The sequence below is a fragment of the Pyrgilauda ruficollis genome, unplaced genomic scaffold (genome assembly GCF_017590135.1).
Source record: "Pyrgilauda ruficollis isolate IOZ18807 unplaced genomic scaffold, ASM1759013v1 scaffold369, whole genome shotgun sequence".
Lineage (NCBI taxonomy): Eukaryota > Metazoa > Chordata > Aves > Passeriformes > Passeridae > Pyrgilauda > Pyrgilauda ruficollis.
Window position 1 is genome coordinate 14,258 of NW_024525145.1, and position 22,758 is coordinate 37,015.

Below are 22,758 nucleotides of genomic sequence, written 5' to 3' on the forward strand. Positions count from 1 at the left end.
CTGCGGCGGGACCCGCACAAGGAGCCCGAGGGCAGCGGCTCCTTCGCTGCCTTCAGCCCGGCCCGCCTTGTCCCAGCCGGGTTCTCCCCCTCCCCTTCCCAATAAACTCATTCAGCTCCCGCGGCTGCTCCCGGCTCCTCCCGCGATCGGTGCCGGGATTCGTGCCGGGCTCGGTGTGGCCGGCGCGGAACGGCCGCGCCTTCCGGGGAACGCCGGCGCTGCGGGACGGGCGGGCCCAGCGCCGCCATGGCCGCCTACCCCGTCCGGCGGCTCCGCTGGGAGCGGTAGCGGGGCTCGGGCTGGGCCCGGCCGCGCTCGGGGCTGCCCGGCACCGCGTCCCCACAAGGCATGCATGGGCGCCCTCGGCAAGAGCCGGCGGTGGTCCCTCCCCCGGTTGGGGTCTGGGAGCTCCTCAGGGAGCGAACGCGGCGCAGTTCGGGACGGGGGCTCGGGCAGGCGCCTCCCCAGAGCGGCCCCGCTCTGAGCGCGGCGGTCCCGCAGGAACCAGGCTCGGCTGAGGGCCATCGTGGGGGAGCAGGATACCGAGGAATGGGAGAAGGACCCGCAGTTCTCCGGGCTGCAGAGAGTGGGAGGTGTGGATTTATCCTGCATCAAGGGGGACGAGAGCCGTGCCTCCCTGGTTGTGCTCAGCTACCCGGCTCTCGAGGAACCCCCGGCCCGGCCGTGCCCGGCCGCGGGGCTGTGGGGCAGCGGCAGGTGGGGTACTGGGGAGGAATGCTTCACTGAGAGGCACAGGATGCCCAGAGGAGCAGCGGCTGCCCCTGGAACCCTGGAAGTGTCCCGGGACAGGCTAGACGCGGCTTGGAGCAGCCTGGGACAGTGGACGGTATCCCTGCCTGTGGCAGGGGTGTGGAATGGGATGGGCTTTGAGGTCACTCCCGACCAAACCATTCCGTGCCAGTCCGTGATTCTGTGTGTGTTGAGCAAACCTTCCAACTGCGTGTTCCAGAGGAAAAACAAACAAAAACAAAAAAAAGCAAAAAAAAAAAAAAAAAAAAAAAAAAAAAAAAAAAAAAAAAAAAAAAAAAACAAAAAAAAAAACAACAACAAAAAAAACCCTGTGGATAGATAGAATGGAAGAGAATAGAGATAGTGCTAATCTTACCCCTAAGGAGTTACAGCTGTGCTATCAAGAATTAGGAACAGGCCTGCCTTAATAAGCCACAGCTGGACCCAGTTAGGAGGGGTATGGTAAAAGAGCAGGTTGGCTGGTTCAGAAGGCTGGATGGACTTTGTTGGCTGTGCTGAGAAGGAGTCAGTGCTGTGAGGAGCTGCCTGTGAGAAATCACCAAGAAGGCATAAAACCTTTGCAACAAGATGGCAACACCCCCCCAAAAACACCCCCACAGACAAAAAAAACCCACCAAAAAAAAAAAAAAAAAAAAAAAACCATAAACACACCTATAGAAAATTTACCATAAGTTAAAGTGTCCCGGGACAGGCTAGACGCGGCTTGGAGCAGCCTGGGACAGTGGACGGTATCCCTGCCTGTGGCAGGGGTGTGGAATGGGATGGGCTTTGAGGTCACTCCCGACCAAACCATTCCGTGCCAGTCCGTGATTCTGTGTGTGTTGAGCAAACCTTCCAACTGCGTGTTCCAGAGGAAAAACAAACAAAAACAAAAAAAAGCAAAAAAAAAAAAAAAAAAAAAAAAAAAAAAAAAAAAAAAAAAAAAAAACCCTTGGGAAAAAAAAAAAGAAAAAAACCCTGTGGATAGATAGAATGGAAGAGAATAGAGATAGTGCTAATCTTACCCCTAAGGAGTTACAGCTGTGCTATCAAGAATTAGGAACAGGCCTGCCTTAATAAGCCACAGCTGGATCCAGTTAGGAGGGGTATGGTAAAAGAGCAGGTTGGCTGGTTCAGAAGGCTGGATGGACTTTGTTGGCTGTGCTGAGAAGGAGTCAGTGCTGTGAGGAGCTGCCTGTGAGAAACATAAAATACCTGTAAGGATTTAGACAGAAGTTTAGGAAGGTGTGATGCAAACAGCTCCCAGTTGCAGGAGTTTTGTGGGATGGCTGGGAACTCACCCAGGGTCCAGAGGAGTCGCTGTGCCCATTCGGGGAGCAGGTGCCCGTGGGCAGATGGAGGTGTTTGCAGTGCCCCAGTGCAGAGTCCTGTGGGTGAGCTCTTGCTGGGAACCAGCTGATTATATGGGCTGTGACATAGGAAAGCTTTTCCAAACCTGCCACGGGTCTCACTTCTTACAGTCATTTGACTTGAACTAATGAAGATTTTTTTGTCTCTTTCCCAGCTTTCAAAGTGTTAAAAAATTGTCTTTCACTATAAAACCTCTAACAAGCAGAGAAATAAAGTTTGATGCTGTCTGCTGGGATTTTAATGAACTGAATCTCCTGCTGTGATCTGCAGGGCAAGGCAGGAATCTGTTTTGTGCTGCCTGAGACCATTTCCTTTGACCTGTCCGTGGGTATAAGAGGGATGAGCAGCGGGCATGAAGCAGAGGAGCTCTGGACCATGCAGGGGCTCTCTGGCAGGGTGCTGTCTGTGCCTGCCCCAGCTGCTGTGCCAGGGTTGCCGCATGGTGCCCGTCACTGCCCCGTGCGTGGCCGGGTTCTTGGCCTTCCCAGAGGTCCCTGTCCTGGTGGAAGCTGTGCAGAGGCTTCAGCAGGAGGAGCCCCAGCTCCAGCCTCAGCTGTGCTGTGTTTCCCTTCTCTGCGCTGGGCTGTTCTGGCTGCAGAGTCCTGGGAAAGGTGTTCTCCCTCCAGAGCCTGAGCTGCTGGGGTGGGAGGGGCACGGGAGAGCTGTGCTGGAGCATCCATTCCCTTTCCTTGGGGAGCAGGGATGTGGAGCTGGGAGCAGCCAGCCCTCCCGTGGCAGTGGGAACCTGTGGTGTGTGCAGGGCACTGCCAGTCCCACACTGCTGGGGAGCTGCTGCTGTGTTTCAGGGGAAGCTGCTGCTTCAGGGTCAGGCACATGCAGCAAGAGCCTTACAGGGAGAACTGAGGAACCAAAAGAGATTTCTCCTTCCCCCAGAGCCAGCATCCCTGCTTGCTCCTTGGAGTGCTCTCAGTGCCCAGGAAATAACATTTCTCCTTTGTTTTTTCCAGGTGCTTCAATCCACTTCAGGTGCTTCCATCAGGTACATCATTCCACTTGTGAACAAGACTGCTCATGAGGCCTGGGGGCTGTGCCAGGCCACCAACAACAACATCCAGAAAGTGAACGCAAGCATACCTGTGCTAATTAAATTGGCTCAGCCAGACATCCCCCTGCTGCAGAGAGGCCTCAAGGAGCTCGTTGAATCGCTGCTTGAAGTAAAAGCAGGGACTATTTTGACAAATTTAACCCAGCATGTTGACATATCCATGGTAAATGCAATGAACAACATCACCAAACTTCAGAAGCAGCCAAAACCAGTGATAAAAAAGCCCTCCCCAGCAAAAAAAGTGGCAGGAAATGCCACCATGAGCCTGGCAAGCCGAAGCCAGAGAAACACGGATAATGCAATAGATCCAGGTAATGCATTTTACTCTACTAAAAATCAAGGTATGTTTTATAAAGATTGTGTAACCATTGTGATGAACTGGGTGGCAGAACTTGACTGAGAGTAAAGAAAAAGTCTAAAGACTGCTGTGAAGAGTGTTTCAGAGGATCCTGAGATTAGCCTCTTGCTTAGAATAGAATTTATTTTGCTTATGAGATTTTGCACTCAATTTAACTTTCTTTAATAGGTCCCCATCTGATCAGTTTAAGATATATACACATGCACATAAACTCAGCTGAGAACCTGACCTTTGAAAAGTTACTGACAGTTTACACAAAACCTAAAGAGCAAGAGTTTTATGCCTGCATCTCAATTAACAATTTCAGTAGAAAAAAATGTATGCAAGCTGGGAGAGAAACATGGAGTTGCATCAGTACTTTGCAGTGTCAGCAGGGATGATAGGTATCAAAAACCTGGAGCAAGTGAACAAAAATGACTGTAATGAGGCTTTTGCTGGCTCCTTCAGGACTTCATGGAGAAGTGCAGTTACAGCAATATGTTCCTGAAAAAGCAGAAATCCAGCCAATAAAGTAAATTTGGCTGCAGTCCACCTGGAGAGCAGCTCAGCTAAGCAGGAGCTGCCATTCTTAAAAAGAAAATCATGAGTGTGATCTGCTTCTGAACTTAAATTCAAATGCCATCATGTGAAATGAGTTTTGAATGAATTCACAGGAGTACAAACTCTTGAGCTGTGACTTCTGCAATCATACATGCGTGAAAATCACAAGCACAAGATAATGTTTTATGGAAATATAATTTCTGGCACAATACAGAAAATGAAGAGTGGATGAGTGACTCGAAATACTGAGATGATTCTAATTCACATTAAAGTTAAGATTTCTTAAGAAGAGAGTCATGTCCAGATACTTTTGAAGATTCAGACCTGCATATTTTCTCTAAAATGCTCCTAAACTTAAGAACATTTCTAAACCAATACTTGGTCCTTATTGCCAGCAGATGTAGACATAGTAAGAGCTATTACTCTTGTTCATGTCCTAAGGCCAGGGCAGTTTCCTTTTCCCTTTCCATGCCTTTTTCCTTCCTTTCCACTTTAATTCTTTATCTCTTCCCGTTGTAAGGACAGCATTTCTCAATGATCAATGGAAAGGATCCTTTTTAAAGCCATAATCCCATGAGTAGCTTGGTTTCTGATGAAAGTCATCCCCACTGAAGGATTTCAGTGCTTGGTTATCTTTTCAGTTAGAGAAAGGAGGCAATCACACTTAAAAATGCACAAAGGAATTTGAATATTTTGCTATTCAGAATTGCAATTCTTCCTCAAGTCCTTTTTGGTTTATGTCTGTTACTGGCACTGCACAGGATGGAAATTCAAAATCTTTGTTCAAAATGGAAATTAAGAGAAAATGAGAGGTGTCTTTGATCCTTCACACACAATGTACATTGTTGGAAAGTATCACTAGTGCTACCTGCCTGGAGCATAGGAAGATGCCACCTGCTCTGGTTTTCACTCCATATTGATGCATTAATGTCTTTCCCATTTATTATTTGTACTCAATTTTAACAAATAACTTGCTTGATAGCATTGGATATATGCTCACTTGCTGGAAGTGCAGTTCTTTGCAGATGTGGAGAAGCCTTATTTTTATATGAGGTTTTACATAGCAATGTTTATGCTGACTTTTCCATTGGTAAGGAGATTTTGTACTTAACAAATTTCATGCCTAGCAAAGCCATACATTACATATCTGTAAGTTAAAGAAGCAAGACCATTACCCTAAATAACAATTATCCATCTTGTGCCTGGGTGGATTTTACTTCTCCATGAAAGCTTTTTCTTGCAAGTTTAGGACACCACCAGAGATTTATGCTCCCTTTACTAAAATTTCTAGAAGAAACTCTAAGGCATAATTGGCTAATTATAAAATGTATTTAATCTTAGATTGACTTTTTCAACTGAAAAAAAAATCTAGAGAGAAGTGAATGACAATTTTCATTGACTCCAAAATGTTCAATTTGAACCTACTCTAACAGATTAGGGGTTTAACTGGCTGTAATGTGTTCAGGATTTGACTCTGAGGTAATACTTTCTAAAATAATTAGTTGAAATCAGAAGAAAACAATATGAGTTTGCATTGCATACGCAGGGACATAAAACTTTGCAGACTTCCCATATGGTGGAATAAACTTAAGAAAAGTTCTATGTCAAGTAGAGGCTACAATACATGTGTGAGGGGTGAAAGCACCAACACTTGACTGACACTGACTGTAACAGCAACCCAGGGTGCATAAAAAAGTGATTATCTTAAGACAGCTTCAATATCTAAAAGGAGATTACATTAAAACATATATTTTTAAATATGCATATATACATACACAGTAACTGTTAATTAGTCTTAGTTTTGGGTTGTGACTGGTCCTACTTTCCAATGCACTGTTCTCCTGCAGAAATGAGTGTTGCAGTGTGAGGGCAGTTTAGCTCAGTTCCCATTTTCCTGTTGCTGTTAGTGCTGCTCCCTAGGGAATCTAGAGACTGCTGTGCTTTCCAAATGTGAGTGTACTCTCTTGTTGCATGTCTTGTATTGGTTGTGGGTTTTGTTTCATTCAGATTATGCCACCCTCCCATCAACATGAATAACTGAGAGTCAAGCTGTGTTGTATTCATGCATTTAAAACAGTACACCTGTGTGAGAGGTAATTTCAATTCATTCTCACTTTCTGTGTTTTATTTCTGATTTTGTTTTCACAAGATTTCTAACTCCTAACAGAAATGCAAGCTTCCATTGTTGCTTTATCATTCAGGCCTCAATTTCAAGTGAAATTAACCTATTCAAATGTTTTCCATCCTGTGTTTTAATTGCACAAATTAGATGGTTATTCCAGTTCAGCTTGGTGACACACACTTCAAATTTGCATATTTGCTCTTTAGACTAATGGGTTGATGAAGCTGTTGTGTTCTTTTTAATTTGGTGAATCTAAAATCATCACACAGGAATTATCAGATGTCTCTGCTTAACAGAGAAACAGAGTTGCTGGTGTCCAATTAGCACATTGGCCCTGACACTCCACCCCACCCAAAACTGGAGGGCACAGCCCTCTCCTCCTTGCTTTTTGCCTGCTGTCAGCCTGAGGGTGCTAAAACAGGGGTGATTAATTACTATAGGCAGGCAACCAGTTTGACCCTGTGTGAGCAGGGTGGTTTAGCAGATACCCAGGCTCTTCCAGTCTCCTAGGGCTTCCTGAGAAGCAGGTACTGATAACTGAATACTGAGAATATGTTTTTAGGTTACCTCCTGGTCAGAAGAATTTCCAAGCTGAACTGCTGGAGTCAATCTTTTCCATAAGGAGGCCATTAAATTGTTGAATATTTGTTTTGCTTCTAAAAAAAAACCCGGTAGATACTGACAGAGCTTCATTATTTGTTTGAGACTTGTTTGCACAGCACTGGCAGTCTATTTCCCAAAAGAGCTTCTGGCTGTCTGCCTTCCCAAAGAGCAGCAAAACTGAGCATTAACTGGCTCTTCTCATTACTGCTATACCAAGTGTAATTAGCAACTACATTTTATTCTCCGCTAGTAATAGTGACAATTTAAGCCTTTAATTTATAGTCTCTCTCTTTTACTCATCTACACTACTAAGTTGTGAAACATTAATTAACAATAAAATGTTTGTTTTAGTACGAGATGTGTTCCTAGTCTGAACCCTCTGGTATCTTTACTCCAAGGAGATAATTCAGACATAGTGTCTCAGGACACTCTTCTGTGAGAAAAGAGAAAATACAGGGCAGAGGAGCAGCCTCAGGCCAAAATGCCAGCAGAAATATGCTATGTAGCATAGTTACATGGAGATTATTGGCACAGTGGAGATCTGCAGAATTTGCCTCTTGCTCTGAAAATCGTAATTTGACTCAAACCCCACACAACTTCTCTTATTCTAGCAAATGGAGGAGCTTCCCAGTTGCTGTTAAGCCATGTCTCACAGGGAGGGTTAATTTAATGTGGATAAAGCTATGTCTGAGTTTGAATTAACTCCAAGGTTAAATTCGGGCAGAATCACCCCACAGCAGACTTCCAAAATGCTAGTCTCAATCTCATTATCATTTCCTTTTAGTGATCTTTTTCCTGTTTCTTGGGTTTACTTCTTGATAATGATAAGTAGAGGCCAATTAGCAGAGAGACTGCTGTGTTCTTACAGGAAGCTTTTGTATTTTGGGAGTATGATACAGTCGGCACAATCAGCTGTTTTCCTTCCTTTTCTGCTTTCCTTTGACACTTGGTAAATATCAGCGAAATGTTGTGGGTGCTTGGTAAATGTGGGTGAAAAATAGCTTCAATGAAGGATGTAGCAAACTGTTATCTGAGAAGCAAACCATTATTTTCTCATGTCCAGTTGCCTGTGCTGTGACCTCAGTCATGACAGTCCTAAATTGCTTTATTTCAGGCGTTACAGAATAGACATTATTTTCTGTGAAAAGAATGGCTGTTATGTTTATAAATCCATATGCTATATCAGAGCAAATTCAAGTGTCACTGTGTGATGTGCCTCAGCATTCTGCTCACTGAACTAAAATATCACACAGAAACAGTTTGCCTTAATGCAGCAGTCTGTGAAATATCTGGTAGGGAAAACGAAGATAACACTGGAATGACTGAAATATCTATGTGAAATCCAGGTCAGCATTTTCCTGGCAATAACTAGATGCTTTTGTGCAAGACTTTTTCAGTTGTGACCTACCAGCCTAGATTTACCATAAGAGGACTCTGTGGAGTTCTCTTTCCAGAGTTCTGCTGGTAATTCCTGGCAAAAAAAAAGGGTTGTTTTCTAAAATATATGACTTTTATTTGACCAAACCAAGAGAAAGCAAAAATGCATGGTTTGGGAATGCTTTATGTTCAGAATTTTTCATAGCAATATTTATTTTTTTAATGTGACCTGAGTTTTCTCCCCCCAAAACATTGCTATGACAACACATTATTCAGTTACACTCAGTAATTACTGTCTCAGAGCTCAGCAGCACTGGCCTGACAGATTTCTCTGTATTGGCTGAGTGTAATTTGGCCAGCTCATACATAATTGGCAACAGAAGCAAGGACATTCTCAGTGAGGGCGCTCTGCAAAGCCACCTGTTTAGTGTAATTTTTTTGCTTGGAATCCAAAGCTTCTACAACAACCTTGCTAGATATACTGGAATTAGGGACTTCGGACAAGTACTTGAAGTGGCTGGGATAGCATTTAGGACCTTTCGTTACCAGGAGCCTGGCTCTCCTGCAGTGTTTGTCTCGTGTCTGGGTGAAAAATGTCATGGAGGAAACAGTCCAAGCTGTGAATGTTTATGCTGACTTTTCCATTGATACACCCAAGGATAAAATGGCTCAGTCCAGAAAGAACAGCCTGATCTAACTTCTTTGGAGGTTCTTCTTTCTTACTGCATGTACCTGACCCTCTGAGACCAGCAGAGCTCAGAATTTACAGGTCATCTTGAGTATCTTGGAGGATAGCTGAGGGAATGCTGTGTTCAGGCAGAGAGGGAGGTTGGACAGGAACTGCTCATGGAGAACTTCAGCAGAAATTGTGGATTGCCACAGAGCCTTTCCAAAATACCTCATACGTAGGCGGTATGACTGCTGTGACGTTACAGCTGAGGCTGTTGCTTTTGCTCCTCTCTTTCGCAGGGCAGTTTTCAGCGTGTGCCAGCTCCCCGTGCCAGAATGGAGGAACCTGTGTCAATGACAGACAGAGTTTTGTCTGCGCCTGTCGCCACCCCTTTGGAGGAGTCAACTGCAGTGTGAAGCTGCTGAACGACAACTCCCTGAGTGTTGGCAAGTACAGAATTTAGCAGTGCAACACAGGATCAGTGCAGGCCGCTGCCCCAGGGCCTAATTACAGAGCATTTGCTGGTCAGAGGTCTCACGTTTCACTTTAATGAGTGACAACTCAAGCAGCAGAGTCCTGTGTTTTGGTGCTGAAGACATCAATCCCCACGGGTGACTCACCCACGGGTGACTCGTGATCTCTTTTCTTAATGTGACCAGATGATGGGATTAAATTGGTTTGGGACCTGTGATAATAGCTGGAAAGCTCCCTGATGAAATGGGCAGAGTGGGAGGGTGGGCAGTAGATGTATTTGAACACAACGTCATGGATTTTGAAGGGGGAGGTGAAATCACAAAATCACTGGGAAATATTCAATGCAGCCATAAATGCTCCATAAATACCAATAGCTACCAGAAGGTGTGGGACTGTGCCCTCAAGGAGTCATTTTAGGCCTTCCTCTGGCTTTCATCAACAAAGGATGCAGCCCCTTGAAAGATTCCAAAAGGGAAAAAAAGTGAAAATTATACTTATTCAGCATAATAAATACGATAAATAATTTACACGCAGGCCACATGGAATGTGAATTTTATGCTTCTTTCAGCAGTCATTTGGCTGATTTTTACTCATGACAGCATATGAATAGTGAATGAAATAATTTGTACAGGAGCAGGGAATGATAGTGTACAGGCTCAGCTTGAAGAGAAACCCATATACTTTTATCCCCTCATTTAGCATCATGAATGCTAAACCTCCTTGCTGTTTCTCTAAGATTTGTGCTGAAATTCTTGGCTTCAGCTCACTTACATGAACAATGAAAGAGATCCTGGAGTGGGAAAACTAGGAGGGGGGGTGTAAGATGGAAAGAAAGCTCCCTTAATGATAACATAGTACAGACAAACATCAAGTTCCCTTGTTGTTGCTAAATTTTTCTCTGGTGGATACACCTAGCACTAATTGTGAAGAAAATTACTTTTTATACAATATAAAAAAGATGTGCTTATGCAGGAATATTGTGCTTCAGTTGCTCAAGTTCTGTCATCCACAGGATGATGTGACATCAGAAAATCTGCATTTGGTCTTCTGGCTGGTCCAAGTTGCCTTTCTACAATGTAACATCACTCAAAATTTTTCTTTATTCCTTTCCAGATTTCTCAAAAGGATCCTACAGATATGCACCTATGGTGGCTTTTTTTGCTTCTCATACATATGGAATGACAACTCCAGGACCCATCAGATTTAACAATCTGGACGTCAACTACGGTGCCTCATTTGCCCCAGCAACTGGGAAGTTCCATGTTCCATACCTGGGGGTCTATGTTTTTGAATACACCATTGAATCATTCAGCCCCCGTGCCTCTGGCTATCTGGTCATTGATGGAATAGACAAACTCACGTTCCAGGCTGAAAATATTAATAACAGCAAGTACACCGACAGAGTAATTACTGGAAATGCTTTATTAGAGTTAAATTACGGTCAGGAAGTCTGGCTCAGACTGGCAACTGGCTCAATACCAGCCAAGTATCCACCTGTAACTACATTCAGTGGTTACTTGTTGTATCGTACCTAAGTCAGTCCTAAATGGGAGCTGTTAGTCAGATGAAGCAACCTGCAGGTGAATTTAGCTTTGCATTTAAATACTTTGCTTCTTTAAGGGCACTAAGCTTCCCAAGGTAGTGGCTGATCCTCCAAGATGTTCTTTGGTTGTAGCCATGTGCACAACCCCAAGGAGTCCACAGGTTGGAGATGGGGGAAAACAAGGCATCTTCCTCATATTAATATGACTGGGAAGCACAAATCTAATGCTGTTCTGCTGCTACATTGCATAGACATACTTAGACGAAATTGCTGAGACTCACTTCTCAAGAGAAAGCTCAATTTGATCATTTCTTTACACCCTGACTGCAAATCAAAAGTGATGGATAGATTTTGATGACGCAGATGCTGGGTTACTGCTTAGCCCATTCTATCAATTGATAGTCGTGTGTATATATTCTGTTTGGAAAAAAAGATATTTCTTCTTCATTTTGCCTACAATTATTCACTGCATACTTTGATATGGCAGTATTTAATTGATTCATGATTTTTTTGAAATGTAACCAGTATGCTGATAAACTGGGCTTTTTTGGATGTGGCAGCAAAAAACCCCCAGAGGAATGCATTCAGATTAGAAATAAGGTATTTTTAGCATTTACATTAGTCATAGGATAAACACCATAATGGATTTGGTGGATTCTCTCTGCTACCTGAAATATTTAAACCACAGCTGGATGTTGTTTGGGTGATATGTTATAAGCAAACATTGTTAGATTGCCTTCACACAGATTTTAGCATTTGACCTATAAAGTACACAAGATTAAATTATATAACCAAAGTATTTTCTGAGTTTGAGTTCTATAAATCTATTATATTGTTTGTTTCTGCATTATATTCACTAACTACTGAAGCAAGATGAAATTAACTTCAGTCTGCATGTGATTTTTCAAGCACCAATCCAATAAAGAAATATTTTTAATTGATGCCTGACTGCCTGAAAAAACAAACCATCAGCTTTTTACTCTTATTCTTTGCAAAGTCCCAGGCTGCCAAGTTTCTTGATATCCTATCCCCTGGTGTGACTGGCCAGGTTTGTTTGTTTGGTTATTGCCCTTGTTAATGATCTTTGACCAGGTTTTTCTGTGTCTCTGTGTTTGTCTCACTCCCTTTTCTGAAAAGCTGGAAAAATCTAACTATGATCTGTGCCCATCTGTTGAAGCACAGCATGTTTTGGAGCTCCCTGAATTGTTTTCCACCATCAGGAACTTTTCTTGAAAACACATGGGCACGTTCAAGTCTCTTCTTAGTATTATTTCATGTACCTTACAAGATCTTAAGATGAATATCCAAGAAATTACTGAATTCCTGCCATGCTGTATGTGGATAAGAGAATCCACAATATCTCCCCTCAGATGCATAAGTGTACCTTTTGTTGTTCCAAAGAGAATTGAGCACTCCTCTCCAGATGCCGTGGTGCTGGAGTGTGTCCATGGGCATGTGCCTCTGGGTGCTGGCTGCCTGAACTACAGAAATGTGCAGCACTCACGAGCATCCCTCCAGCTTCAGGGGGCATCTTATCGTGGCTTGTGGTTAAGGACAGCAGTTAAGAATTCATGAAAGTTCTCAATCCAAACACACTTTTTTTTTTTTTTTGAGGTTTTTCTGAGGCCAGAACTCCTTTCTTCTCTGTGATTAAGGGGTTCTTAATGTACCATGGACCCTGAATGAGCGTGCTACAGACCTTTCTCTTCTGCATACTGCATTTTTTCAATAAACACTCAAATCTTTGATATGGCACTAACTCAGCCTACTGCATCACTGAATGTTATCAAATATAATGAACACAAGCCACACTCCCTCCTTGTATGGCGTTGTCATTTTAATGTGCTTAGTCCTCTTTATTCCTGCTGTGGTTACGGCTAAATGGCATGAAAATTACTCTCAAGATGAAATTAAAATGACCCACCAGAGTCTGCGTCTCTGTTTTAATGTGACTTTATTTGCCCTTGCAGCCCTTCCCTCTACATCCTTCAAGCTGGCTCCTCATTTTCACAGGCACTATTTTCCCCCAGCAATCAGATAATTTCAGTGTCATTGTACTGGTTTTCTTTCCTCTTCTCTTCCCCTTTTTTTTTTCTCCTCTCACAAAACAACAGATTCATTGGGGTAAAGTAAGAATTCTGATTATCACCACGTATGTATGAGTAACACTTAGTAGACTAATTTCCCTATTAGAAGTAGTACTGAAAGTAATTCTTATTTTCTATTTAAAACATGGGAAGCAAGAATACTTTAAAATGGTAATAAATGCATGCTTCCCTTTTTGTACTGCTTAAGCATCCCTTCAAATCTTTCTTCAGATGTCTTCAAACTAATTACAGTTGACTTTGTCTCTTCTTAAAAACCACAATGCAGATTGTTCACTGTGAAGGTAGTTTTGTATCAATCACTGAAGCTTATTTATGGGCTTGTGACTGTACTTTAGCTGGCTGGACTCGCAATGCAAACCACAGAAAAATAAGTGAGGATCAATAAAATCAGTCAGCCTACCCATTATGCAGAATAGGAAACAATCAGGCTGAAATCCCAGGAGAACTTTTTAGGCATCAAGCAGGATAGGTGGTTCCTGAGGCACTTGGTCGCCCCTCTGCTTTCATGTTTGTGTTCTGATTTGTATTCCCTAATGACAGCAGGCAGCAAATCTGAACGCTCATCTCTGCCCACAGCCCTTGTGAGGGACCACAAAGCCATCCTGAGCCTTTGTACTTCAGAGTGAACAGTGTTCTCTTTATTTGGGTGACTCAATAACCATGGCAACATTTTGTCTGCTCTGGCTCTGACAAGCCCATCCAATTTACTCCAGAGTTGGTGTTATCATTTCCTCACCTATAGCAAGGGAGTTATGGCTGAACCCAGCCCCTCACACACTTGGGATTCACACTGAGACCAGTGCCTGGTTTTCCTCACATGCCATTTCCAGCTGCATAGCCAGCACAGCTCGTGCCAAGCTCCCCTGCTAAGCCAGGCCTGCCTGGGTCTGTCTTGTGGGTATTGCTGTCTGTCCCTACAGCTGGGCTGGTTTTGTTCAATTGTTTTTTTTCTCTGTGATAATAACATCAACGTTAGCAGCGAGCAGGAAAGAACCATTATTTCTGAATTCAGGCAGTGACTGAAAGCGGCTCTTAGGAGCAGCACTGCAGCTAAATCCCTCCAAAATCAGTGGGTACCTGGTGATTAAATACCTTTGACAGTGGGATAATCAGTGCATTGATGAGGCAATTGCAAAACTGAGTCCACCTAGCAACTCAATTGGGCAGGTGAGTAGGGGAGTGCAGAGCGAAATAAGACACCACACAAACAGTTTGGGCATTTCCAAAGTACAAAGTGTGCACCATGGCTTTGCACATCTGTCACTGGTGGCTGCTACCTGGCTGCAGAAGCAATTGCTTAGCAGCTCCATGCCTTTCATTAACCCCTCCAGGCCATCAGATGTATGACACAATTAACAATTTCTACATTTTTTCAGTTTCAATTTTATTAATCCATACTTCTTCCTATCCTCAGCTGACTACTGGAGAGTCTGAGCCAAATACTCATGCTAGAGGGTTATCAACAGCAGAAGATGGAAACCTTCTTTAATTGTTGTGGAATTGTACTTATTAGAGCATCCTGGTGTAATGGTATTTTCAGCAATTTAAGAAGTACAAATATTTATCACAACTTTGTTTTTTAAAATATACAGCAGTTCCATTGCAGTAATTTTCCCTTTGCAAGGCTGCCATTCTGCTCCTTTGTATGATGGCCTCGATGGCAGGAGAGTTCTCAAGGGTGAGATAAAATAAAACACTGCTCAAAATAAAAAGGGTGAGATAAAAATAAAGGGTGAGATAAAATAAAACACTGCTCAGATGGGACTCCAGTCAAGAGTGCATGGTAAGAAAGCTCTATCAGCAAGCTGCTTCCTAGCTGAAGTTGCTGTAGACATGTTACAACCAACACACTGCCTTGTAATGAACTTCCTTGCTCTGCTTCCGCACCCTCAGAAATCTGTGGTGGCTGTGAGCTGAAAACAGTCTTCTGCACTCACATGTTACATGTAAACAAACCAAAGTGTTTCTGAAAACACCGATTGCCATGGCTGCTGTTGAAAATTCTTATCTTAGAAAAAGCAAGTTGCAAACAAAACAGACCATGGTTGTTTACAAACAGTGAGCAAGTACTTCCAGCAAGCTTGCAAATCTGCAGGACTTGGGCAATGCCATAAAAATGATCTGAAGTGCCCAGAAGTCCTTTATAAATACGATAAGCTTTCTAAATGCTTTTTGAGCCACTGGAAATCAGTATGTCTCACATCCACCCAGATTTAGCATAGTGAATAGCAAAGTCAAGAACAGCGGCAACTAAAACAAAACCCTAAAATGACAGACTTGTTTAGATAAAGATATCCTCAGCTCTGATGTCTCTGAACTCCCTGCAGCAGCCCTGCGCCTCGCAGTGGCAGCGGCCGCGCGGGGACAGCGGGCAGGCGGCAGCAGCGCCGCGCGGTGCCGCTGGGCACGCCGCGGGGGCGCGGCCGAGCCCCCTGCCGCTCTGCGCGCCGCAGCTCAGCCCGGACCCCTTCGGCCTCGTCGTGTGCCGCCAGCGCGGCGGCAGAGTCCTGTGAGTGCCCCTGTGCCCCCTCGCCTCCCGAGGGATTCGGGCTGGAAACGTGCACAGCCCCACAGTGCCGGGATGGGTGCAGGGACACTGCTGTTCATCCGGGACACTGGTGACAGCAGTGGGGGGGCTGTCGGGGCTTTACTTTGATTTCCTCTGCAGTTCAGTGGCTGGGCAGGGAACCAGGAATCCCAGAGCTCAGCCGAAACCTGTTTTTATTTCCGGTGGTGATGAGCACCCATGTCCCTGCCCAGCACCAGTGGCCCCAGCTCAGTGCCTCCCTCCCAGCTGTTGGCCGAACCTCCCTTTCCGTCCGCAGGCTGAACACTAGGGTCGCATCCGTATTCTTCACAGACCAGTTCCTGCACATCTCCACCTCCCTGCCCTCCCATTTCATCTCGGGGCTGGGGGAGCACCTGACACCACTGTTCCTTGACACAGCATGGACCAGGGTCACCCTCTGGAAGTGGGACATGGCACCCACAGTACAGAGTGGGGCTGAGGGAAAAGGAGACAGATGCAGCTGTGCTCCTGGAGGTGGCCCTGAGGTCTCTCCTGGGGATGGGGAGATGTGTCAGCTGGTTCATCTCTGGGCCTCGACTGTAACACTGGACAAACCCATGGGACCTTTGTCCCAGGCCCAGGTTTGTCACCCCAGAGCTCTGTGCTGCCTGGGGGCTGTTTGCAGGGCTCTGGCTCAGGGCAGGGCTCGGCTGCCTTGACAGTTTGGGAGCACAGCCCTGGGTTTGCACCTGAAGCCAGTGCTCCTGACCAGAGGTGGGGGGCAGTCAGGTGGGAGTGGGGGTCTCCAGCAGAGCCTCACTGGCACCACACCGAGATCTACTCCAGCCCCACATCAATCTCTACGGCTCCCACCCTTTCTACCAGGTGATGGAGGACGATGGTTCAGCCCACGGTGTCTTTCTGCTGAACAGCAATGTGATGGGTCCCGTGGGGGCCTGTCCCTGTCCCGGTCCTCAGCTTCCTCCCCTGGAACTTGTGCTTCCCCATACGTGCTCCTGCAGCCCTGCCTGGCCCTGACCTGGCACACAACAGGGGAGATCCTGGACTTCTACATCTTCCTGGGCCCTGACCCCAAGAGTGTGGTGTGGCAGTACCTGGATGTGATTAGATCAGGATTGATATCCTGAGCCACAGCCGGGATGCTGTGAGCCATGTGGCACAGCAGGGCTCTGGGGTGGCACAAGGCTGGGCCATCCCTGCCAACACCCACCCTCCGCCCTCCAGGGTTCCCCTTCATGCCCCCATACTGGGGCCTGGACTTCCACCTGTGCTGCTGGGGCTACTCCTCCACCGACATCACCCGGCAGGTGGTGACCAACATGACTGCAGCCCACTTCCCCCTGGTAGGTCCAGACTGCTCCTGGGGGCTGTGGGGGGCTGGTGGGGGTCCCACAGCAGCACATGGGGTCCCTGCTCCAGCCCAAGCCGTGGTGCCTCCATCCACAGAATGTGCACGACCTGGAACGACCTGGAACGTTCACAGGATGTGAATGACCTGGATTATGGAAATGCCGAGAGGGATTTCACCTTCAACAAGAAAAGCTTCAAGTACTACCCGGAGATGGTGTGGGACTTCCACAGCCGCAGGCTGAGGTACATCATGATTGTGGTGAGTTGCACGGGCAGGCTGGCACAGGTTCAGCTGCCTCAGGGTGGTGATGAAGGCAGGGCTGGCAGTTCCCTGCTTTGCTGCTAAAGCCCTGGCTTTGTGCCCTTCCAGGATGCTGGGATCAGCAGCTCGGGGACCCCTGGCACCTACAAGCCCTACGAGGGCCTGAAATGAGGGGGTGTTCATCCGAAACGCCAGGGGCAGCCCCTGATCAACAAGGTGCATGTGGGGAGCAGCCCCAGTGTTGAGTGGGGCTGCGGCAGCAGGACCCCAGGAGTGGGAGACAAACCTTTGGGGGGCCGTGGTGGAAGGTGGGGTGGTGTGGGGGGCTGGGGGTTCTGCCCAATGCTCTTCTTCCTGCAGGTCTGGCCAGGCCCCACGGCCTTCCCAGACTTCACCAACCCAGAGACTGACAAGTGGTGGCACGACATGGTGAAGCACTTCCACAAACAAGTGCCCTTCAACAGCATGTGGCTTGTGAGTGGCCCTGTTGTAGCTGCTGGCCCTGGCTCCTGCTCTGCACTTCTGCTGGGCCCTGGTGCAGCAGCGAGGCCATCCTGTCCTTTCCTTCCCTCCCAGGACATGAATGAGCCATCCAACATTGCGGAGGGCTCCCAGGATGGCTGCCACAACAACAACCTGGAGCATCCCCCCTACATGTCAGGTACAGGAGTGGGTTCCAGCCCTGCCCAGGGCTCTGGGGAAGCCAGGAGGAGCTCGGGGAATGATCTGAGCTCCACCTCTCCTGTGCAGGTGTGTTTGGAGGATGCCTGCAGGCCGGGAACATCTGTGTCTCCAGCCAGCAGTACCTGTCTTCTCACTACAACCTGCACAGCCTGTATGGGCTGACCGAGGCCATCGCCTCTCACAGTGAATCTGAGGCTCCTGCCACAGCTCCTGCACATCCTGGGAGTGAAGAGCTGTGTGGGAGAGACTCAGTGTGGGCAGGCATGGGTGGTGGGTGAGGGTTTGGTATGGAACACAGGGCACTGTGGGAGCCCTGAGCCCCTTCCTCAGCTGGAGGGTGCTAAGCAGACCCATCCCACTCCCAGTGCTCTGCTGAGGGTCCGGGGCAAGCATCCTTTCATCATTTCACGCTCCACCTTCACTTGGCACTGGACAGGAGATGTTGGCAGAGACGGGAAGCACCTCTACTACTCCATGCCAGGTAGGCTGTGGGGCACTGGGCCTGCACCCACAGCCCTGCTTCCCCCTTGCCCCCACAGCCAGGGGCTTCTCCATAGGCCCCATCCCCTGGTGCTGCAGAACCCTGATGCCCTCTGTGCCCTCTGCAGAGGTGCTGCTCTTCAACCTCTTCGGGGTGCCGCTGTGGGCGCCGACATCTGTGGCTTCCTGAGCAACACAAACGAGGAGCTGTGCCTGTGCTGGACCCAGCTGGGTGCCTTCTGCCCCTTCCTGAGGAGCCACAACGATCACCACAGGGTGAGCACCCGGGTGAGCCCTGGGAGCCCTCACCCACCAGACAGGGGGCTCTGGGCCAAGCCAGTGTGGGAAGGCGGCTGGCTCAGCTGCAGGGCTGTGTGTCCCCGGTGCTGGGATAGTCCATCCTGCATCCCTGAAATGCGCCCTCCGTTCCTTCTCACGTGGGCTGAGCATCCCCTCGGGCCGTTCCCCTCCCCGCAGCCACAGGAGCCCTTTGCCTTCAGCCTGCCCAGGCAGCCATGAGGAACGCCCTTCACCTCTGCAACTCCCTCCTGCCCTTTACCTGCTGTTCCACCAGGCTCACAGCGATGGCTAGACTGTGGAATGGCCCCTGTTCCTCAAGTGGGTGCCAGCCCCACCGGGCTGCAGGGTCTCCTGGCACTGCCCTCCCCTCCTTCCCCAGGTTCCCCACAGACCCCAACACCTGGGCCATGGACCGCTAGCTCCTGTGGGGCGAGGGGCTGCTCGTCACCCCTGTGCTGGAGGCAGGATAGACCAAAGTCAGTGGCTGCTTCCCAGCAGGGACGTGGTACAGCCTCGCAGGGGTGGGTGCTCCTGCTGTGTTGCACAGGGGGCTTTGCTGTGGCACCTTGTGCCCATTCCTGCATCCCACCAGCCCCCCAGGGCTGTGTGTGGGTCTTGTGCCTCACCTGCCTCTGCTGGTGGACATTTGAGGGCTCTGGCACTGGACTGGGCCTCCCCTGCCTTGTGGCACCTTGTGCCTGCTCTTCACTCTCTTTGTCCCCGTGTAGGACTCCACCATCCACAGCAAAGGACAGTGGATCCTCCTGCCAGCGCCCCTGGACACCATCAACGTCCACGTCCGTGCAGGGCACATCCTGCCCCTGCAGGTGAGCCCCCTCTGCTCCGTGGTGACACCACAGTGACCTGCCCGAGCAGCCTGGGAGGGTGGCAGTGCCCACACCAATGTCAGAAGAGCTGTGGCTGCAGGGCTGGGGGACATGGCTGTGGCAGTGCCCCGAGCTGTGCCTGCCTCGTGCCCCAGAAGCCCACCTTCAGCACTGCCCAGTCCCATGGGAAGGGCATGGCCTTGGTGGTGGTGTTGACCCTGGACAGCTTCACCAGGGGGGACCTGTTCTGGGACGATGGGGAGAGCTGGCAGACCTTTCAGAGGGGTGACTACACTGAGATTCTCTTCCTGGCCTCCACTGTGAGCACAGGGAGCTGCTGGCAGGGGGCATCTGGGCAGGGGCTCCTGGTGGCCCTGGCACACCTGTGTCTGCTCCGTGGCCTGCAGAGGGGCAGCAGGTGGGGTGGGGCACCTAGAGGAGCCCTGGGAGCACGTGGGGTGGCTGAGAGGCAGGAGCACACGGTGCCATCCATCCCCTTGTCCCCAGGACGCCGTACTCAGCCAGCTGCTGCGGGCCAGCGCCCACCTCAACAGGGTTCTGCTGGGAGCAGTCCCCGGCCATGTCCTTGTCCCCTCTCTTGGTCCTGAATGTGCTTAGCCCCCTGCCCCTGGCTAGGACACCCTGGCTCTGTCGCTGCATGGAGGTCTTCAGTGGCCCTTGAAGGCTTTCCCCATTTCCCAGAGCCCTGGGGGTCCCCAGCTGTTCCTGCAGCCCTGGCTGTGCCACAGAGGCCTTTGGCCTGTCCTGCTGCCTCCAAGCTGGGGACTGCTGCAGGGGTGTGCTCAGCTCCAGGTGAAAATGGAGTCTTATCCTTCAGAGGCTTTATTGAGGGGCAGCTTGGCCCTTCGGTTTATCTGGCTGAGAGCCAAGGCACCAGGAATCCCTCAGTGCTCGGGGGCCAGGTGGTCTTGGCAGCAGAGGGCAGAGCCTCGTGGTGTCACCTGGGCTTTGGGACCAGCCCATCGTGGTCCTGCTCTAAGCCCTTGTGCCCTGCAGGAGCACAGCACTGTCCCAGGCACAGGTGGCACTCACAGCTCGTTGTGCAGTGGCCGGCACTGGGGGCTCAGCTTCTCCTCCAGGACGGCGTCGGGGGCGCACACCCAGGGACCCCCGTGTCCCACTGCCACTTGAGGAGCTGCACACACAGCAGCTGCAGGATGCCAGCATAGTGTGGGTCAGGGGCCAGGTTCTGGCTCTCCGCGGGGTCACGGCTGCAGTCAAAGAGCTCCCAGCGGGCTCGGTAGTTGTACTGCTGCAGGGTCTTGTTCCAGTGAGTGGCTGCCCCGCCTTGGTGCAGTTCAGAAGGTGGGCGAGATGCAGAAGTCCTAGTCGACGGGGAAGCGCATCTTGTAGTTGAGGTTGTGGATGAGGTGGAACTGCTCGTGCTGGACGGCTCGCATGGGGTAGTACATGGTCACCTCGTGGTCACTCTGGCTGCTGAAGGCGGTGGCCCATGGCTCCTCCGACTCCAGGGCAAGAGAGACTTTCCAGTGAGCTGCACCTGCCTGGTGCCAAAGATGCTGTAAGCAGGGTAGGGGATGGAGTACCAGTCCAGAATGGTCGGTGTCAGGTCTGGAGGGGTGGAAAAGGGTGAGAGCAGGGACAGCCACCTGTGGGAGGAAACTCAGCCCCAGAGAGCAGCAGAAAGGTCCCCAGGGATGGTGTCCCTGCAGGGGACCCTGTCCTGTCCTTCCTCCTCTCCCTTCCCTGCACTGGCCCTGCCAATGCTGAGGGCTGTCCCCAGGGACAGGACCCTGAGTTTTGGTGCAGGGAGGGTGGGGAGCAGCCCACACCTCCAGGCACAGCTGTGCTGCCTCCCTCGATGGAGTACCAGTCCAGAATGGTCGGTGTCAGGTCTGGAGGGGTGGAAAAGGGTGAGAGCAGGGACAGCCACCTGTGGGAGGAAACTCAGCCCCAGAGAGCAGCAGAAAGGTCCCCAGGGATGGTGTCCCTGCAGGGGACCCTGTCCTGTCCTTCCTCCTCTCCCTTCCCTGCACTGGCCCTGCCAATGCTGAGGGCTGTCCCCAGGGACAGGACCCTGAGTTTTGGTGCAGGGAGGGTGGGGAGCAGCCCACACCTCCAGGCACAGCTGTGCTGCCTCCCTCCCTCAGCTCTTACCCAGGAGGGTGGCGAAGGCCTGGCTGACCTGCCCCCAGCGCTGGGGGTGCTCGGGGGAGGAGAGGAGCAGCAGCTGGGCGGTGCCCGAGCGGCAGAGGTTGGTCCTGCCCCCGGAGAAGGGGATGCCATTGTCGGAGGCGTAGATCACCGGGAATCTGTTGAGGAAGCCAGTGTTGTTGAGGAAGCCGGTGTGGTGCAGCTCCTCCAGGAGCAGCCTGGTCCCTGTGAGAGGAGGGGCAGAGCTCAGGGGGCAGGGAGGGCTGCAGAGCTCAACCCCAGCCTGGCCATGGCTCCCACCTTGATCCATGCGTCCGATGGTCATGCACTGGGCAGCCAGGTCCTCCCGGGCAGCCAGTGTGTGTGGGACAAAGGTAGGGACCTAAACAGAGACAGGGAAACGGGCACGTGGCTGACACAGGTCCCTGTGCCTTCACCAGCTCTTGCTGTGACACGGGGGGCAGTGACAATGTGGGGGCCAGCCCTGGCTCCACCAGAGGCTGCCATCACATGCAACCCCATAGAGCCCCACACATACCCACAAGTATTCACCTGCACTTGCTCCAGGTGGTAAATCTGTGGCTTCCAGTCAGGGATCCAGCCCATCCCACCCTCTCCATTGCCAAATTTCTCACAAGAGGCCCCATACTGAGGCTGGGAGTGCCTGCAGCGGTAAGGGTCATGGAAGGCAACATAGAAGAAGAAAGGCCTGGGGATGGAAAGGGGGGATGTGGAGGAGGTGAAGCAAAGGACTGCCCAGAGACCTTCCTGGGCTGTCCCACGGTGAGCTGGGGTCAGCAGGATTCCCCCCACCTAATCTGGCTATGGGGAGTCCCAGCGACAAGGGGCCCCTTCCTGTCTGTGACCAGCTGGGCCATGGGGACACATCTTCAGTGAAGCCATTCCCAGGACAAGGGGGCAGTCTCACCTCTTGTCCTGGCTCTGCAGGAGCCACCGGACAAGTGCCTTGATCTGGGTGATGTTTCTCCGAGCCTGCAGGACCAAACTGTTCTCCTCTCTGTAGGCGAAGTCAAAGGGGTACACAGCCCCCGGCCTCATGTGCTTCTTCCCAATTATCCCTGTGAGAATGCAGACAGGTGCTGTGGAGGAGCAGTGCAGGCGGTTTTGTGGCTGCTGCTGTCTCCTCTCTGCAGCCACAAGTCCAGGCAGGGCTCCCTGGCCCATGGGCAGTTTAGCCACTGAGCTC

At 49.7% G+C, this 22,758-nt stretch overlaps 1 protein-coding gene and 2 pseudogenes across 1 annotated transcript; 2 read left to right on the forward strand and 1 right to left on the reverse strand.

The window, feature by feature from the left end:
* Positions 1–246: 246 nt before the first annotated feature.
* LOC121358017 (multimerin-1-like) lies at positions 247–11,815 on the forward strand. Its single transcript, XM_041475855.1, has 5 exons — positions 247–284; positions 502–722; positions 3,109–3,498; positions 9,157–9,303; positions 10,445–11,815. The coding sequence occupies exons 1-5, from the start codon at positions 247–249 to the stop codon at positions 10,864–10,866; spliced, it is 1,218 nt and encodes a 405-aa protein (XP_041331789.1). The 3' UTR covers positions 10,867–11,815.
* A 3,324-nt stretch (positions 11,816–15,139) lies between these two features.
* Positions 15,140–20,152, forward strand: LOC121358022 (annotated as a pseudogene).
* An 88-nt stretch (positions 20,153–20,240) lies between these two features.
* Positions 20,241–22,736, reverse strand: LOC121358018 (annotated as a pseudogene).
* Between the last annotated feature and the right edge of the window lie 22 nt (positions 22,737–22,758).

Bases quoted from the DNA above. Each gene is read 5' to 3' on its own strand.
- LOC121358017 (XM_041475855.1), top strand. From the start codon at position 247: ATGGCCGCCTACCCCGTCCGGCGGCTCCGCTGGGAGCG. The intron at 723-3,108 runs GTACTGGGGAGG...AATCCACTTCAG, and splicing joins GTGGGGCAGCGGCAGGTGGG to GTGCTTCCATCAGGTACATC. The intron at 9,304-10,444 runs GCAAGTACAGAA...ATTCCTTTCCAG, and splicing joins CGACAACTCCCTGAGTGTTG to ATTTCTCAAAAGGATCCTAC.